General features: G+C 36.1%; 1 protein-coding gene across 1 annotated transcript in view; it reads right to left on the reverse strand.

Annotated features, from left to right (window-relative positions):
* Positions 1-2,051: 2,051 nt before the first annotated feature.
* The window catches only part of LOC6035249 (short-chain dehydrogenase/reductase family 16C member 6), a 29,125-nt gene continuing 13,675 nt past the window's right edge, over positions 2,052-17,501 (reverse strand). The window contains exons 2-8 of the mRNA XM_038254853.1: positions 14,613-14,766; positions 8,273-8,397; positions 4,320-4,430; positions 3,762-3,887; positions 3,279-3,400; positions 3,091-3,207; positions 2,052-3,025 (exon numbers count right to left, since the gene is read on the reverse strand). Of these exons, the coding sequence (XP_038110781.1) occupies positions 2,821-3,025; positions 3,091-3,207; positions 3,279-3,400; positions 3,762-3,887; positions 4,320-4,430; positions 8,273-8,397; positions 14,613-14,766 (960 nt within the window). The 3' untranslated portion in view covers positions 2,052-2,820. The remainder of the gene's footprint in view (positions 3,026-3,090; positions 3,208-3,278; positions 3,401-3,761; positions 3,888-4,319; positions 4,431-8,272; positions 8,398-14,612; positions 14,767-17,501) is intronic.

The raw sequence follows: 17,501 nt of genomic DNA on the forward strand, positions 1-17,501 counted from the left end.
ACTTGCTAATTTTATTCAAAATCCAAAATAAATTTAGCTTTTTTACCCATGAGCAATTCTCTTCCAAAATCGGAAATGAATTTTATTTGTATTTTTTTATTTGGCTCAAACTTTGTGGGGGCCTTCTTATGACCAAATAAGCTATTTTTTGTCATTGGTTCACCCATACAAGTCTCCATATAATTTTGGTTGCTGTCCATACAAAAATGTCATGTAAATATTCAAACAGCTGTAACTTTTGAGTGAATTTTCTGATCAATTTGGTGTCTTCGGCAAAGTTGTAGGTATTGTTGAGATCTATTGAGAAAAAAATAGGTACACGGAAAAAAATTGCAGATTTTTTAATCAACTTTTTTTTCACTAAAACTCAATTTCCCAAAATACGTATTTTTTGATTTTCGAGTTTATTTGAAATGTTTTAGGGGATGAAAATCCGCAACTTTTGAGCCATCGAGAGACATGGTCAAAAAATCTGTCGCTGAGTTATAATTTTTTGAAAAAATAGTGATTTTTGGAAAAAAAAATGAATTTTCATGCAAAAACAAGTGCGACATTTTTTTTAATGCAAAATAGAATTTGCAATCGAAAAGTACTTTACAGATTTTTCGATAAAGGACTCCATTTTCAAGATATAGCCACCGAAAGTTTGATTTTAGAGAAATATTTGCAGTTTTTCGATTTTAAAAAAATAGTGACATTTCAAAAAATATTTTCTTTGAAAAGTTCAGAAAATTTGCTATAAAATTGTGTAAGAGACATTAAAGATTGGACCGCGGGTTGCTGAGATAGAACCGCTTTGAAAAAAAGAAACACGAAAAATGAAGTTTTCTAAATTTCACCAAAACAACCCACCATTTTCTAATGACGATATCTCCGCAACTAATTGTCCGATTTTCAATGTTAAAACATGAAACATTCGTAAAATTTTCCGATCTTTTCGAAAAAAAATATTTTGAAAATTTTTAAATCAAGACTAGCATTTTAAATGGGCGTTTCAAAATTTTTTTTTCGAAAAGATCGGAAAATTTTACGAATGATACATGCTATAACATTGAAAATTCAACCATTAGTTGCTGAGATATCGTCATTAGATAATGGTGGGTTGTTTTGGTGAAATTTAGAAAACTTCAATTTTCGTGTTTCTTTTTCCTAAAGCGGCTCTATCTCAGCATCCCGAGGTCCAATCATCAATGTCTCTTACACAATTTTATAGCAAATTTGAACTTAAAAAAAATATTGTTAGAATTAGTCACTCATGGTCACTATTTTTAAAAATTGAAAAACTGCAAATATTTCGCTAAAATCAAACTTTCGGTGGCTATATCTTGAAAACGGAGTCCTTTATCAAAAAATCTGTGAAGTACTTTTTCTTTGCAAATTCAATTTAGCATTAAAAAATAATGTCAAACTTGTGTTTGCATGAAACTTAGATTTTTTCCAAAAATCACTATTTTTTCAAAAAATCATAACTCGGTAGCAAATTTTTTGACCATGTTTTTCTATGGCTCAAAAGTTGCGGATTTTTATCCCCTAAAACATATCAAAAAATCTCGAAAATCAAAAAATACGTATTTTGGGAAATTGAGTTTTAGTGAAAAAAAAAATGATTAAAAAATCTGCAACTTTTTTCCGTGTACCTATTTTTTTCTCAATAGATCTCAACAATACCTACAACTTTGCCGAAGACACCAAATTGATCAGAAAATTCACTCAAAAGTTACAGCTGTTTGAATATTTACATGACATTTTTGTATGGACAGCAGCCAAAATTGTATGGAGACTTGTATGGAACCAATGGTGCAAAATAGTGTGTTATAGCTCAGAATATGGCATTTTTGGATATCCAAAACATTTCCAAAAATGAGAAATTCAATGAATGATTATTTTGCCAAATTATTTTTTTTATGTTTTTTTAAACCACGTGGACATTATTTTTTGGAATCTCAGACCCCTCCAGATTTTTTTGAAGTGTAGCGACACATATTTACTCTGATCAGAATTTAAAAACGTTATTATTATAATTGTGATAGATCTGAAAGCAAGCCAAACAGTTTCACAGTAAGAACGGTTTATTTTCAGAATATTTTTACATCCACATTTTATTGTACTAAAACATTCACATTTAAAATGGAAGGACTTGGCAAAGGATGAGGAGGTGAAGGAAGAGGTTCAGTTCATCAAAACGGGATTTCTGTATGGAACGGAACAGATTCGGTTGGGATCCACTTTCGTACCTGTCTTCGATCTGGGGAGGACAAAAGAAAGCATTTTCAGTGTTTTCCTTGCGGGATGGCGATTATTTTAGGTCCAAATCTTACGCTTTGAAATCTATACATTCTAGCACATTTTCTGTCGACTCTGTCTCTTTGGAGATGTGGCTGTGGTTTTGGGCAAGATGGTTGAGACGAAAAAAAAAAACGGAATCGGTAGGAAGATTCACAGGAAGGTTCTCTTACAAACTAACAACTAGGTGATGTGACCTTACATGCTACTCTACACCCCACAAATAGGAATGATCCAGCTTCGTTTACATTCTAACCTGGCTTAATCACATTTCAAATTTGTTTCTTTTTCCTAGAAGGCAAATCACATTTGACTTTTTTTATCCATATTTTCTTCCAACAATTGGACTCTTTCGCTCTCTCTTACAAGCTAACTTAAAGTACGCACTGCTTTAAAACTTAAACTCTGGAATGTTAGGGAAAACCAGTTTGACACCTTTCAATCCATTGTGTATGCTTATTCCCAAGTTCTGCTGCTGCTTCTTCTTCCCCCGACTTGAATCTCTCAGTTCTAAGTAATCAGTAGTGTGCATCCAACTTAAAGCACCCGCTCGCCGGTCGATAACCGGTGCACGAGCAGGGGCGCCGACTTGGTGTTGTTGTTATCCGCGGACAGCGGGTGCGCACTGCTGCCATTCAGTTTGACCCCGTTTGGCGTTTGGACGGGGGTGACGGCGTGCTGCGGGGTCGCGTCCGGCACCAGCCGCCGCAGGAAGCCCGAGTTGCAGCCCCAGGGGAAGATCCTGGTGGGAGGAAGGGGAAGGGTTAGTGGGTGTACTCTGAGTATGGAATGCTGGTAAAATGTTACCATTTGATGGCAAGCATGGCACGAAGGTATCCCGGGATGATGGCATATTTTTCGTTCTTTTGAACAGCTTCGATGATTTTATCCGCCACGGTGTTGGAATCGAGTGTTGGGACCCACCTAAAAAGAATAATCAGACGTTTAGGATTCAGAATCACCCCTTTTGAAATAAGGCCAATTCCGCCAATTACCTCGAATGCACATCGTCGAACATTCCCGTCGCCTGGATAAAGTACGGACAGATCACGGTCGTAAAGACTCCATGGGCTCCCATGTACTCCAGCTCTATCCGCAGTGCTTCATCGAATCCAACCTGCAAGAAAACGCCCCAAAAATCCCCAAACGCACGATTAGTATTCTCAGTCCCAAACAGGGATGCCAGATGATTTTTTAAAATGTCTGTGAAAAAGTCTGTGTATGTCTGTGTCTTTGTCTAAAATTCAAATAAATCAATTTACAGTCATAGAAATCTATCAAAAATTGTGTTTTTAAGCATTTGAAGACTAACGAAATAAGTTTCGATTGATATTTTAACAAAATAACAATCTAATGAAGTTTTTAAAAAGTCTGTGTACCTCAAAAAATGTCTGACACGAGCTCAAATGTCTGTGAAACACAGACAAATCTGTGTATCTGGCATCCCTGGTCCCAAACGCTAGCCGCTTCATACGTACCGCGGCAAACTTGCTCGAACAGTAGTCCACCAGCTTGGAGATCCCGACGTGGCCCGCGAGCGAAGCGATCGTCACAATGTGGCCGTGATCGCGTTCCAACATCGACGGCAGGAAGGCTTTTGTCGTCTGTGTGTTGAGGGATGGACAAATGCGGAAGAAAGCCAAATGAGGATCGTTAAAGAAAGAATGTGTGCTTTCGGTTTCACAAAGTCATTGAAGAAGACTTCTTGAAGCTATTTTTACACCTTGCTGAGTTGGGCATATCTGATTGGTATTCTTAGCCGGTGTAAGTCGATGTCCCATTCGGGAGGAGGGTACTTGACTGCGCAAGTCACGTACCCGCGACTTCTAGACAAAGTTCCTTTGGCGGATAATCTTGCGTGACTTGCGGAGATTTACCCGGATGATGACTTATCACAATGAGTTAATGAATACCGACAAAAAAACTGGGTAATCGAGTACCACTCAATTTAGACATAATCCAGCGTGAGATCATCCCCAAATCTCATCTTGGAGCAGAGCAATTCTTTAGGAAAAAAAAATGATCAAGTATCTTACCCAGAAATGTGCGAGAATGTTCACGTTGAAGGACCGCTCGATGAGGTGATCCGGGGTGTCGAGAAGTGCCCTGCCCGACACAACGCCAGCGTTGTTGAACAGCAACGATACCTGCGCGAAAGAGACGGAAGGTCAGTCATGATCACTTTCCGGGGATAATTGTACAGGACAGGTGGATAGGATGAATTAAGGTGCGGTACACTCCAACGCCAATGTGCAAATTAGGGCTTCGGATGAGATAACCTCACCGCCTCCGTCTCCTCACATGTATTAATTGAAATTGAGTTCAGGGAGCCAAGGTTACTGATTAGGGGGCTATTAAAAGCGGTTACAATCGAGGTTGGCACGCGGCGGTTGTGGAAATTTTTTACCGATTCCTAGGGTAAGTAACATTTTTTTAAATTCATTATTGGAATTCATATGGTATTATTTGATCTCAATTTTACAGTTTGAAAATATATTTGTGAAATTGTTTTATTTATCTATATTTTATTTTACAACACAGTACAAAATTGTGTAAATTTCGAAGGTGTAATTTTGAAAGGCTGTATATTACCTCCTTAATGATATCATTTTACCTCAATTTAGACTGAAAAAGTGACATTATACCAGAAAAGTGGTAAAATCACACATTTTCAGAGAACAATGCACATTTTTTCTGACACAAAAGGTGTACCCTTCCCAGATGTAATATTACCAGGATTTTTTTTCTATGAATCATTTTGTTTTATTAATTAAATACAATTGAGTTTAGAAAAAAAAACTATTTTTTTAAATGATCTTATGAATAAACATCTTGGAAATTATGATTGGTCAGTCTACAAGACACTTAACTTCAAAGAAGTTTTCTCTCTGGTTGTCAATATCCAAGGGACCGTCGACGAAAAGATTCATCAGTTTACAGAACGATGCAAAATGAAGACTCGATTGAAATTTATTTTTTCCTGATAACCAGGTATGGGAGAGAATTATGGCAACGTCCAGCAAACAAAAACAAACAAATGCCAAACACCCTTTTAATCTTCGTTTCTCAACGAAAAATATCCATGCAAGCCATGAGAAAGTGAAATTATTGACTACCGGAAGAGTTTTCTAAAGCAAAAAAGAATCCAAGGGACCGTCGAGGAAGAGATCCTTCAAACAAGAGAAAACATTAAAGAATGGAGAGAATCAAAGTATGTATGCAGTTTAAAGGGAATGAAGAATTCATCGGTACATGGTGCAATATTGATGTCGAGAATATCGACAGCCAGAGAGTCGACTGTTTCATGATTTGATTTTTCTTGTCATTAGTTTTTTTTACAAATTTATTTCTCAAATCACATTTGAAACAAAGCAACCCGTATTCAACACTTTTTTCAATCCTGATTATGTTGTGACTTTCCATAACTGTCAACTCGTTTTGACAGGTTTACTGATGTTTCATCAAAATTGAAAATATGAATAAAATTCAGTTATTTATTTTGGCTGGTCAACTGGTCAAATTTGATCAAAATCGTTCCGTTTTTCAAAAAAAAAAAACTGCTTCTTCAAATTCTTATAACTCGTGGTTAATGTTTGCTAACCTCTTTTATTAATTAGACTCTTAAGAGCGAGTCCACGAGCAAAGCATACCCATCTCGCATCGACCTCACCAATCTGCCTGAAACTTTCAGGGGTTGTTTGGACATATAAAACTAGCATCTGGTCAAAATATGAGCACTCTAGGTCAACGGGAAGTGGGGCAAATCGGGACACAAAGTTCAAAAACGTCAAGAATCGTAAAAAGGCTGTAACTTGGGCAAAATTCAATTTAATTTCAAAATTTAAAACGCATCTAAAAGGGTTTAAAAAATGCAACAAAATGCAGGGTAGAGCATTCCAATTGGTTGAATCTAAAGGGAGTTATTGGCATTTTAGTGATAAAATAGCACAATTTTAAAACTCAAATAAAAAAGTGTTCAATCTAGATACCAACTCAGTTCGACCTGCAGCTTGTAGGGGACATCTGGGACTACCATCTGAGACTGAGAACGTTTTGGGTAAGGCAGTTTAATATATTAAATATACGCTTTTACTTTTAGTAAATTTTTCGGTTGTAAATTTTGCTCAGGGGACCCCTTAGATCCCATTTTCTGGTGATATTTTTCTCATATTCGTGTTCCTGAGACAATTTTACATAAGAAACTTTTCATAAAAAATGTTTTTTTCAGTTATTTTCGGTCGAACCGAGTTCTGGATGGAACACATTTTTATTTGAAAATTATGCTATCTTTTTATTAAATGCCAATAACTCCCTTTAGATTTAACCAATTGGAATGCTTCTCCCTGCATTTTGTTGCCATTTTTTAAGCCCTTTCAGATGCATTTTGAATTTTGAAATTAAATCAAATTTTGCCAAAGTTATAGCCGTTTTTGAACCATCAAACTTTGTGTCCCGATTTGTCCCACTTCCCGTTGACCTAGAGTGCTCATATTTTGGCCAGATGCTAGTTTTATATATACAAATAACCCCTGAAAATTGATGGGTATGCTTTGCTCGTGGACATATGCAATAAATTCGAAAAAAATTCTGTGCATTGTTGAAACTTTTCATATTAAAGAAGTTTCATTCTTGTCATGCTCTCTTGACACACTCTTAAATTTGATGTAAGTGCGACAAAGGGCAAAGAGATTTTAGGTCAAACGCGTTCGACACAAGTACGAGCTCGACTACTGTAAACATTTGTAATTATAACTCGGGACTCCAGCAACCAAATTCAACAAAATTTCAGGACAATGCACAGAATGGTCAACCAAACAAAACGTGTTTGTTATTGTTTACATTACGTGCTCTCGTTATTGTTTATTCAAGGTCATCATTAAAACGCGTTTTTCTCGGAACGTCACAAAGCGACGTACAACAGGTTAGCACGACAACGTCGATTTTTTGTTATTCTAATGTCTAAAAATGAAAGATATTTCACTTTAAAGACAATTTTCTGTATTTTTCGAATCTGCAATAACCCAGATAGCAGACCAGAAAAAGAGCATTAATTTTGCCAAAAAATAATATCTCTCAATTTTTGAAAAAATGGAATCGATTCTAAAATAATGTTTTGATGAAAAGTTGTTTTTTTTTACGAAATTACACCATCGGATTCGGCATACAATTTCATATAAAAGTCCCTTTGATACTTAAATTCTATCTCTTCGTGGTTTAGAGCTAGAATTCTCAATCAGTACATTTAAAAAACAAGTGTACAAATTGAGACGTTCAATTTTAAAGCAGCAGCAAAAACAAAAGCTATTAAACATTGTTTCTTTTTACGGAAAACAAACACCGTCTCGATTGCATCGAGGGGTCAATAAGTTAATCGCATTGACCTGTAAGACCTATCAATGCACCAAGATCGCACAAGCTTCCGGCGCGAATCAAGGCTTGATGACAAGAAAAAAAGAACATATCATACACGAGCAGTTGTTCACGCGTGTGTGTTGCAAAGGTCGTCATTACGGTGCATCACGAGAATGAAAGGTGTTCCCATACGCGATAAGTATAATTGAAATCACAAAAGTGATTGCCATGCGAAAACTGCGGGCAGAACGGAAACACCCTAATCAAGGTTTGCATGCTAATGACCGTCGAATATCTGCCAAGATCTCAGATTGGCACCGGTCGTAAAAATGGCAAGTCCCGCATATCTGAAAACAGCCCTTTTGGCATACCAATGATCGCAGTGAGTTTTAAAAGTGAGACCGAGTGTGGAACCGATTGTATGCAAAACAACCGCTTTGAATAATTCTAATGGTTCTTGCCTAGACATGCAGAGTATATAGCGCGCACAAAGTATTGATTTCTTTTTCTGGAGCGCTGAACTTGCATGACCGAACGGACTAATTCCATTTGCAGCTTTTCTTTGTCGGAAAACCCCCCGCACCAATAACCTTAGCTTGGTCACTTTATTTAGAAAGCTGATTAGAGCCGCACTTACCTCACCGACTTCTTCGCGCACCAAGTCGGCGTATTTGTACACCTGATCCTTGTTGGAGATGTCCACCTTGTAGCCTTTGCAGAATCCACCCAGGGATTGGACTATTTTGACCGTTTCGTCGATACCTGTAATGGAGAGATACAATGTGTTACTCGAGTTGAACAGTCGGTAAAAAGCTCAACAGCTTAATTGCGGGGTTTTACAATCATAAATCATTCAAATTGCTGTGACTTGTAGCGACATGTGGCCGTGACTGTGTGCCAAGATCGTTGGTAAATCGGTTTCTCAATCTTTAGAGTAGCATTAAGTTAAGCTTTATGTGTTAATATGTTCGTTAACAAATGTCCGTAGTTTGTAACATTACGTTCGAATCCATTAACAAAACATGCATTTCTTTTAGTATTAAGTAGTTCAAAAGTGCGATAAGGTTATTGTGAACCATGAACAATATATCAAATTGATTAACTCAATAGTTGAAATGGCATTATCATACTAGTTCAAGGAAGCTTTAGTGCTAATAGAAGGGGGAATGCACTTGATAACGACTCAAGAACATTTCTAGGTCTTCCATGCTCATAGCCGATAGTGTACTTTCATAAATTACGGACAGATTTTTTTCTTGAAGTGTGCAATTAAGATTATTTACTCCTCTGCATTCTGAATCTATTTTGATAAGAAAGTCAATTTGTTCACATTTAGATCGTTTATCCGAATTTGGTAAAGATTGCCGAGTTGTCAACGGCTGAACTGTTTGGAAAACCGAAAGTTGCCAAATTCAGTAAAAACTTACTGAAATTCCGTAAAGAAGTTAATTCTTGTGCATCGTACAACCAATTTTTGGTAATTTTACCGCATCATAAGTAATCAGGCCAATTCGAAGAAAATACTTTATTAAAAATACATTTTTTTTTTTATTTTTGAGCACAAAAACTAAACTGCGCAAAACAATTCTATTCAAAATGTGATTTTTGTTCATATTTGCTAACACATTTTTTTATGAGTGCATTGTTTTCTAATGAATGGCATTTGCATATGGGTAATTCTCTACCAACTCACACGAAATCGGGAAAAGTTGCCCCGAACCCTCTTCGATTTGCGTGAAACTTTGTCCTAAGAGGTAACTTTTGTCCCTGATCACGAATCCGAGGTCCGTTTTTTGATATCTCGTGACGGAGGGGTGGTACGACCCCTTCCATTTTTGAACATGCGAAAAAAGAGGTGTTTTTCAATAATGTGCAGCCTGAAACGGTGATGAGATAGAAATTTGGTGCCAAAGGGACTTTATGTAAAATTAGACGCCCGATTTGATGGCGTACTCAGAATTCCGAAAAAACGTATTTTTCATCGAAAAAAAAACTAAAAAAGTTTTAAAAATTCTCCCATTTTCCGTTACTCGACTGTAAAATTTTTTGGAATATGTCATTTTATGGGAAATTTAATGTTCTTTTCGAATCTACATTGACCCAGAACAATTTTTTTCATTTTAAAATTTCGTGTTTTTTCTAACTTTGCAGGGTTATTTTTTAGAGTGTAACAATGATCTACAAAGTTGTAGAGCAGACAATTACAAAAATGTTGATATATAGACATAAGGAGTTTGCTTATAAACATTACGAGTTATCGCGATTTTACGAAAAAAAAAAGTTTAGAAAAAGTTACTTTTTGCGTTTCTCTTTGTTTCGTCGTCCTTGTCTGTCGCGACTCGCGGGTGACCATGAACGGCCATGATCGATGATGACCAACTTTTTCGAAACTTTTTCCGTAAAATCGCGATAACTTGTGATGTTTATAAGCAAACCCCTTATGTCTATATATCAATTTTTTTTTATAATTGTCTGCTCTACAACTTTGTAGAATATTGTTACACTGTAAAAAATAACCCTGCAAAGTTAGAAAAAACACGAAATTTTAAAATGAAAAATTATGTTCTAAATAAAAAATTGACCCTTCTGGGTCAATGTAGATTCGAAAAGTACATTAAATTTCCCATAAATTGATATGTTCCAAAAATTTTTATAGTCAAGTAACGGAAAATGGGAGAATTTTTAAAACTTTTTTAGTGTTTTTTTCGATGAAAAATACGTTTTTTCGGAATTCTGAGTACGCCATCAAATCGGGCATCTAATTTTACATAAAAGTCCCTTTGACACCAAATTTCTATCTCATCACCGTTTCAGGCTGCAAATTATTGAAAAACACCTCTTTTTCGCTTGTTCAAAAATGGAAGGGGTCGTACCGCCCCTTTGTCACGAGATATCAAAAAACGGACCTCGGATTCGTGATCAGGGACAAAAGTTACCCCTTAGGACAAAGTTTCGCGCAAATCGAAGAGAGGTCGGGGCAACTGCTGTGTGAGTTGGCGGAGAATTACCCATATAAATGGTAAAAAGGTGCTGTCGAAGTCAAGTCAAGTGCAAATTTCTAAGCAACCAACCAACCAACTTTTCAGACAAAATAGGTACATAGAAATTTTAATTAGTTGACTTTTTATCACTAATGGTTCAATTCCAAAACTATGTTTTTTAGAATTTCGTTTTTTATATGTTTTAAGAAACCAAACAAAATGTTTTGCGAATGAGTTGAGAATAAATTTCTGCAAAAAATGTGATTATTGTAAAAAAAATTCTTCAACCTAACTTCAAACATCTTATTTAAATGCAAAATCAGATTTGCAATCAAGCACAACCCATAAATATTGTTGATACAATACATAGTTTTGAACACAGAAAAAAATGATAGTAATATTCAACAGGAAATGATGACAGATTTTGTGTCAAAAAATGTGTAATATTACTTTAGGAATTGGTGAATTTTCATTAGGTTCACATTTTTTATATGATTTGAAGGATTTTTTTTCCAATAAGTGTTCAGTTTTTCACAATTTTAAAATATTTCCCGAAGGAAAAGTACCCCTGTTTGGAAAGCTTATAATTAATGAAAAGAGCTGACAATTTAACTGAAGATTAATTTTTAACAATAAATACTTAATCAATAGATTCCAAGTTGAAAATGAGGGCTACGATTTTTTTTACAAAAAATTAAAACCTAAGAGACTTTATCTCAGCAATCAGCAGTCTAATCAACAAAGTCAAAAAAGAGAGAATTGTATGAAATTTCCTCCAATTTTCAGTTTTTCATTGCAAAAACATCAACAGTTTTCGAAAAAAATTACCCTAAAATACTTAAAGCTCAAAAAAGACCAGCCTTCCCGAACAGACGGTAATAACTAAATTCATGCCATTTCAATAACAAATACTGTTAAAATAACAGAAAATGTTATGTATTCTTCTTGAGAAATCAATGTTTGCATGAGAGTTGAATAACAGTTAATGTTTCACTAACATTACAACCGTTATTGGCATGATCGGATTAGTTGTTAAAATAACATAAATAATAACAAAGATTTGTTCGAAGAATAACTAAAAATATTATTAGTCTGTTATTACAATAACAATCCAATAAAAACAAAAATTATATCGACGAAAACAAATCTTGTTATAAATAACATAACATAAAGTGTTATTGGCCTAGTATTTTAAAATATCAAAAAATATTATTCCCAGGTAATTTCCGTCTGTTCGGGTTATATAAAAGTATTAACTCATTTTCGATTGCAAATTTGATTTTAATTTTAAACATATTTTTTAATAAATTTTGTTTGACTTCAATTAAGAATTTCCAAAAATCCTATTTTTTCATAAAATCATTTCTACGATAACGTGAAAATGCTTTTAAAAGTCACCTGAAACAAATAAAAAATCCTGAATAAAAAAACTGATTTTGTACATTTTATATGATAATAAAAACTATAATTAAATAATTTAATTAAAAAATTTCTGGGTAAATATTATTTCTCAAAAGTACGAATCAAAACCTACTTCTTTGCCGAAGTTTATTTAAGACTCATTTAGGATATTCTAAACAAGAAAAACTAAGCTTTTGTCTGATTTGAGGTGTTGAGCCAAATATGACACAAAAAAAGTTACATGATAAACTGGAAATATGTAAAATAAACTGGTGGCCAATATGGTAATGAATTTGACAAATTTGAGTCGCTCAATTAGAAATAACATTTTTTTCGATGTTGAAGAGAACTTCAGATAAACGAAGCATCGAACAATCGAAGCTTAGGATAATCGAGTCTGGACTGTATTTCTTAAAATCTTTAAGCAGAATCAAATGTAATTCCACACATGTTTTGAGAAGTTTTAATTTAGATAGATATAAGGAAAACATACGTAAAGATTTTTAATATTGTTTCAAATAAGACTTAATTAAAAATTGTTTAAATGATAATTCACCCGCAACATCTTGCAATACTTCAAAACAGAACCTTAACTCATCAACAGAAATCCCCTCAGCTATAATCAGCACGACGCACAAAGGTCAACGAGGTCAGGCGGTGTAATCTGCCGCGCCAAAAAAGGAAACATGCACTCCTTTCCATTTCGTTGAACTTGCTGTCCTACTACATATCGCTGCATCACGCCCCAGGTAACGACAGCAAGTTCTGAAGAAGTAGGTAATAAAAACAAGCAAAAATTTCTCTGACGCCACCGACTGACCGCCGCGACTCCTCGCTGTCACGATTGGCTCGCATCCCTAGCAGAATGACACACGGTTTAATTTACTTTAGAATTAAAAAATTTCTGAAAATATCACTCCATGGTAATAACAATATTTTAATGGAAAATCTCTGATTTTAAATGAAAAAGCTTAATTCTGCCATTTTATGCTGAAGCACAGTAATAACCATATATTGTATAGTTATTTGATTGCAACACGTTTTAACCGGGTCTGACCCAGGTGTTTCACAAGAAACAGTCTTCAAGATAGACTTGTCCAACGGCGGTTGCCGTTTCACCGGAAGGTCACCGAAAGAAATTTATGCGCGTTCTCCGCCACTTTTGTGCTTTTCTTTTGTAGACCTCTCTTGCGGGCTCCAACAGAACATCGAGACCAGACAGAAATATTTCTCGTTTTATAGCCAAATGAGGTGGAAATTATGACTTCAAGTTGGCATTTTCACCTTTCTGCGAGGACCCCGTGGGGATTGGTCATGGTTTCGAGATCACCGCGACCGCTTGTTGACTCCTTTGTGGAGTTCGTGAGATCATGGTCACAGCGAGCGGTACAAAAGTCGCATTAATTACAGAACTTTACGCACAGTGGATGTCCTCTCGCGAGCAAGCTCTCAAGTAGTAGGGATGCTGACAATGGGCCTGTCATGTCACGAGAGCCTCGCAGAGATGATGGACGACGGCCGAGGGGTTGAACCTTCAATTACTCTTGACCTTGGCTGTTGGACCGCGACGTTGCGATGGGTTGAAAAAACGTACGGGCTTCGCTGTGGTGTTCGATCATTCGGCATGATTTGTGCATTTCACTCTCTAGCTCTTATTACGAGTCATATTTGCTTCAATTAGGATTCATTTGTGCGGCAATTCATTAGCGAATAATTGTACGATGACTTGTTTGAGTTGCGTTGGAAATTTGTGTAATTATTAGCTCATCATTAGTTTGATTTCTTGAGAAGTTAGAGTTTCAAGTTTTTGATTTTGTAACTGAAAATATCCGGATGGTGTAGAAACAAAATTATCTGTTTTTTTATTCACAGTCAACTAAGAAAAAATAACATTGTTGTCTTTAACTTAGCTAAGAACCATCTAATAAAGCCAACTTTACGACGTAGTTCAAGTATGGAAAACATCCAGCTCATGAAGGGTTAAGTCCCTTCAACGAGCGCCCTTCTCAACACCGACGACCGGTTGACCTTGCCGCGTGAACAATAATTGAATCTGTAAGTTTTGTTGATGCAACGACAATCTCCAGGTCCCGTACGGTTCTATCTGTCTACTTGACACTGCACTGTCAGTTTTTTTTTTCTAGCCAAGGCACACTCCACTTGTCCTCTTGAAGGCGCGGAGGTCACGCCCAGGTTGAATCGTGCCTGTTCAATTGTTGTGCAAAGTCACACCGCCGTCGTGCCAGCCAACCTGAACTGAACCTCCTTCATCATCTAACGCCGCAACTGTGCGCGCTCGCGGATCGTATTTATCTCAATTAAATCAAGGCAAAGGCATTAGGAGAGTACTTGGCCGTAAGTACTTGGTACCTGCTCACGTTACCTCATAAGCCTTAAAGCAGCATTTTTTTTTGTTTTGTTTTGGGTAAGGCTACCAACCAGCACTAAAACTCCACGAGTTTCGAAACATTTCTTCATAACTGTGCTCTCCCCACTTCCCATAAGGGGGGTCTAAATCGTAAACCCCACCGGCCACCACGTAACAAAAGTACATAGGCGATCAACGACGAGGACGTTTTTGGAGATGATACTCACCGTCTTGGTTGATGTCCCAGACGATCACTTTGGCACCGAGTTTAGTCAGCCGCATTGCCAGCAGTCGACCTAGACCTCCGCCACCGCCGGTGACCATTGCCAGCTCGCCGTACAGGTCCTTCTTGGGTTTGCCGAACAGGGCGTAGTAGATGGACTGCGAAAGAAGGAGAGAAAGGGAAGAGACTGGTATTTTTTCTGATAAATGATTAATTATAATTCCCGCAACAAGAGTACTCTTATACTCGACCCTCTCCGATAACAATGAAACTCTATAATGACATTTGGAAGGGTGCAATTTTTTTAAATTCTGTGTTTCGTAATTTTAATATTGCTGTATATCGAACTCTCTATACTGACCATTCATTGGTCCAATCCTTGTGAAGATACAGCGGATAAAAAAAATAGATTTTAAATTTTTAAAACAGGCAATTTTTTGTCGTGTTTGATCATTTATTTGAGTAATATTTGCTTTTTCACTCTCGTAAATATTTTAACGGAAAACTCGCTCAATTTTCTATAAATTTGCTTTTGGCAGCATCTAATTTATTAACCAGGTTATTTACTACCACTCAACTAACTACACTAAAACTAATATCCTGTTCTCAGCTATAACAATTTTTTAAAGGGATAGGACTTCTGGTAAATCGATTCCATGCTATTTGTGTTCCTGATGTTTAGAGAGATCATTAAGACAATTATTTAACCCTCTGCAACTCATCAGATCATACAGCAATAGATTCGCAAGTGTTGCAGTAGTCCGTGTCTTTTTACAGTAAAAAACGTTACTTAATCCACCTTAAGGTGGTTGATGCCTTCCTCGCATTCATGTTGTATTTTAGGTGGTATTTACAAATTAATTTAAGAGTTTTTTTTATTTTTTTAAATTTTTTTTCATTTGTTTTTTTTAATTATTGATTTTACTTGAAAAGCAATATTCAATTTTTTTTTTATCAACTCTTCAAAATAAAGATGAAAAGTCTCATGAGTTATATATTTCAGTAAAAAAGTTCGTGTAAATCTTTGTCGAGACAAAATAATGCAGCAACATAATTAATACAGATACAGATACCGGGCGATACGCATGCAAGGGGGTGTGGCTGCCAATCCCCCGCGTGGTCAAAAAGTCAAAAAAGCAAAAAGACTCGGCCTTTGAGGTTATTCAAAAATCACCCTTATTTGTAGCTCCAAAAAATCTTTTTCTTGGCATAACTTTAAAAGTGCTTCACTAAACAGAATAAAATTTAATAGGGTCTTAGGGGACCCCAAAACGAACAGAATAAGGCAGATCCGGCCAAAATCGGTACAGCCAGTTCTGAGATAATCGTGTGGAAAAAAAATCATGTCTACACACATCCCCACAGACATTTGTTCAGAATTTGATTCTGAGTCGATAGGTATACGTGAAAGTATATCTAGGAGTCGTATTTAAGAAGTTCATTTTTCGAGTGATTTTATAGCCTTGCCTCAGTGAGGTGAGGAAGACAAAAACCAACCCATGGGTGAGTGAGCCTCAATCTCAAAAAATCATTTTAACTTCAAGTTATGTATCTTCAAATGGTATTGGAAAGGATAATTTTTTAATATTTTCAAAATCGTTGGTTCGATAGCTTTCCTTGTTTGGTGTGACTTTGCTAATGTTTTGAAAGAAAAAAAAATAAGAGGTCAACTTTTAATTTATCCTAATTTGTATAACTTTCACTTTTCATGTTTTATGTTTTATGTTTTATATGAGGGAAAAGCCCGTTTGAGTGGAACGCCTACCGATGGGTCCTTCTCAAATAGGCACAAAACCTCTTATTTTTTTATTATCAACAGATTTTACAATCCAAATGACATAGAGGATATATACAATCAAACTTAAGCTAACAAACTAAACTAGCACAATGTAAAAAATAAATAAATAAATAAATAAATAAATAAATAAAACTAACTAAAAATAAACCGGTCTAAACCTTTGTCAAAACACATATGCTTCCCTGAGAAAATTAAAAATATCATGCTTCAGACGGGGACGAGACAAATGGAAATCGAAAAAGGGGTAACAACGTTCAAAAAACCCTGCACATACTAGAAACAGGTTCATTGAAGGCATAATTTGTACGGGCTCCAGGTATAACGAGAAAAGAGTGTGAGCGAAGCACCCGGCGTCTAATGTTGACGTTCAGTTCACTCGTAAGAAAAGGACAGTTGATGTTTGATCGGAAAAGGTCAGCAACAAAAAAAGGCTTTAGCAGCTTCTCTACGAACACTCAAAGGATCAAGGTGGAGCATAGAGCAACGAGTTTCGTAATTTGGACACTCACCAAGATGTCTTAAAGCAAATCTTGTAAATTTACGTTGAATCGCTTCGATTCGTCCAATGTCATTATGATAATATGGAGCCCACACAACTGAACCGTACTCTAGGGTGGAGCGAACTAAGGAAAGATAGAGAATTTTTAGGCAATTGACGTCGCGAAAATATTTGGTCATTCTAAAATCATTCCTAGCTGTTTAGAAGCCTTCGAGCACAAATAGGAAATGTGGTTTTTAAAAGAAAGCTTCGAATCCAACAACACGCCTAAATCCTTGACAAAAGAGTCACGAGTAAGTGGGTTACCAAGAATTTTGTAACTGAAAAACGTTGGGCAGCGTTTACGGGTGAATGTAATTGTCGAACATTTTGAAGGATTGAGAACCATCTGATTCAAGCGGCACCAGTCAGCAAATAAATCAACCTGAGCTTGCAAATCTTCCATGTCAGTAGGCCTCTTAATTATAGCATACAATTTAAAATCGTCAGCGTAGCATAGTTTAGGACAGCGAAGCAGGAAATTGACATCATTGATATACAACAGGAAAAGAAACGGCCCAAAATGACTTCCCTGTGGAACACCCGAGGTAACAGAA

Source organism: Culex quinquefasciatus, chromosome 2, assembly GCF_015732765.1.
Source record: "Culex quinquefasciatus strain JHB chromosome 2, VPISU_Cqui_1.0_pri_paternal, whole genome shotgun sequence".
NCBI lineage: Eukaryota > Metazoa > Arthropoda > Insecta > Diptera > Culicidae > Culex > Culex quinquefasciatus.